Source organism: Phalaenopsis equestris, unplaced genomic scaffold (assembly GCF_001263595.1).
Source record: "Phalaenopsis equestris unplaced genomic scaffold, ASM126359v1 Scaffold000107, whole genome shotgun sequence".
In the NCBI taxonomy this organism is placed as follows: domain Eukaryota; kingdom Viridiplantae; phylum Streptophyta; class Magnoliopsida; order Asparagales; family Orchidaceae; genus Phalaenopsis; species Phalaenopsis equestris.
In genome coordinates this window covers 790,830-792,371 of record NW_018164549.1, presented here as the reverse complement: position 1 = coordinate 792,371, position 1,542 = coordinate 790,830, and the positions used below count along the sequence as shown (strand labels likewise).

Genomic DNA, 1,542 nt, shown 5'->3' with positions numbered 1-1,542 from the left:
GACAATTTGGAAAATGTATAGGAGGAATTGCGTACTGGTGGTTTTGGATTGGAGCAATGAGAAGTTCGCTCCAGCTTTAACGCCGCCGTTATTTGATAAAGATTCAGGTTAGCTTCCATGAAGCTCGTGATTGAATTATTTCTCCTGTATTTTCATTCTTTATGGAAATAATCTCTTTTAGTTCTGTAATTTTAAGCTAACGATTCTGATGCTTGTGCTGAACTGTTTTTATCCTCGTTTAATTTCATTGATCTGGGTTACGCCATTAGCACAATCCAAAAAACAGAGTATCGGCAGGCAACTTGAATGTTAATTGTTCGTTGTTTTCCCAAAAAAATTATACTAGGTTTTATAGTTTCATGGACATGCCGGTAAGCATTAATTTAGGAAATTTAGATACAGAAATGGGAAGAAATTGTTTTTCCCATAAAAAAAGTACAAGGTTTTATAGCCATGTTATGTTTAATAGTTGTCTGTTAATGGGAACTTACTGAATGATCCTGATTCTCAGAAGATGAAGAGAGCAGAGCATCACCTGTTCCTCCAAACAAATCTCAGGTACTCTTTTTTTTTTCCTTAGCAGAGCTTGATTTTCGCATTTGGGAGAATTTCATTCTTATTTTGAAATAATTCCGCTATAGTGAATCAATGATTACAAAAGTTGCCTTTTTTTTATTCTGCAATATGGCTGATGAATACGGAACATTGGGCCTTCCAGATATCATCGACCAATGAATTCAATTTTTTCATTCTTGCGCAGTCTTTTACTGGCAAGGAACAGGTGGTGCAGGCTGTGGCTGAAGTGGAGGAGGAACAACCGCCATTAATCAGCGCAAGCATTCAGGATTCGAGCATCGCTTCTATATCAGGCCCGGATGCATATATTGAGATAAATGACCTTCTGGATCCGAACCCACCTTCATCCACTTCAGACAATGAAAGCTTCACTTATGAGGATTTTGATGACTATCGGTATTAAAAAAAGAATAATTTTTTAAATCAACAAGGTTGGCATGTTAGCAGGTCCATGAACCCGTCATCCCAAGCTACTAATAACCTAAGTTTACTTTGTCGTGAAATTAGTCGAGTCAACGGATCTATAGATCGCCGGTAAACAATCTGTGAATTGTTTCATTCATGAGAACCTCAGTAGCCCTAAGTTTAAAGAAATGAAACTCTATCATATGACTATCAAGATGAGCTCCAAGTGTGGAGACTTATACCCTCCAAAGTGACAAGCATGTCGCTGGAATGAGGAGAAAGTGAGGTTCTGCTATAAAACTGGAAACCCTCCTTACAAAATGACTTACCCTATGTGGGTCGGGGATAGGGCTGTCAAAATGGCTCGTTGTTCGTGAACAGCTTGTGTTCTGCTCGTTAAGAAGCTCGTGTTCGGCTCGTTAATTTCGTTTGATAAGTTAACGAGCCGAACATGAACTAAGATGTGTTCGTTCGTGTTCGGCTTGTTTTGACTCGAAATACTACTCATGAAGTTTATATATATATATATATATATATATATATATATAAAATAATATAAAA

The 1,542-nt window shown here is 37.4% G+C and overlaps 1 protein-coding gene across 1 annotated transcript; it reads left to right on the top strand.

The window, feature by feature from the left end:
- LOC110020863 lies at positions 1 to 1,105 on the top strand. The gene is made up of 3 exons (XM_020719131.1): positions 1 to 107; positions 512 to 558; positions 761 to 1,105. The coding sequence occupies exons 1-3, from the start codon at positions 14 to 16 to the stop codon at positions 977 to 979; spliced, it is 360 nt and encodes a 119-aa protein (XP_020574790.1). The 5' UTR covers positions 1 to 13; the 3' UTR covers positions 980 to 1,105.
- The last annotated feature ends 437 nt before the right edge of the window (positions 1,106 to 1,542 follow it).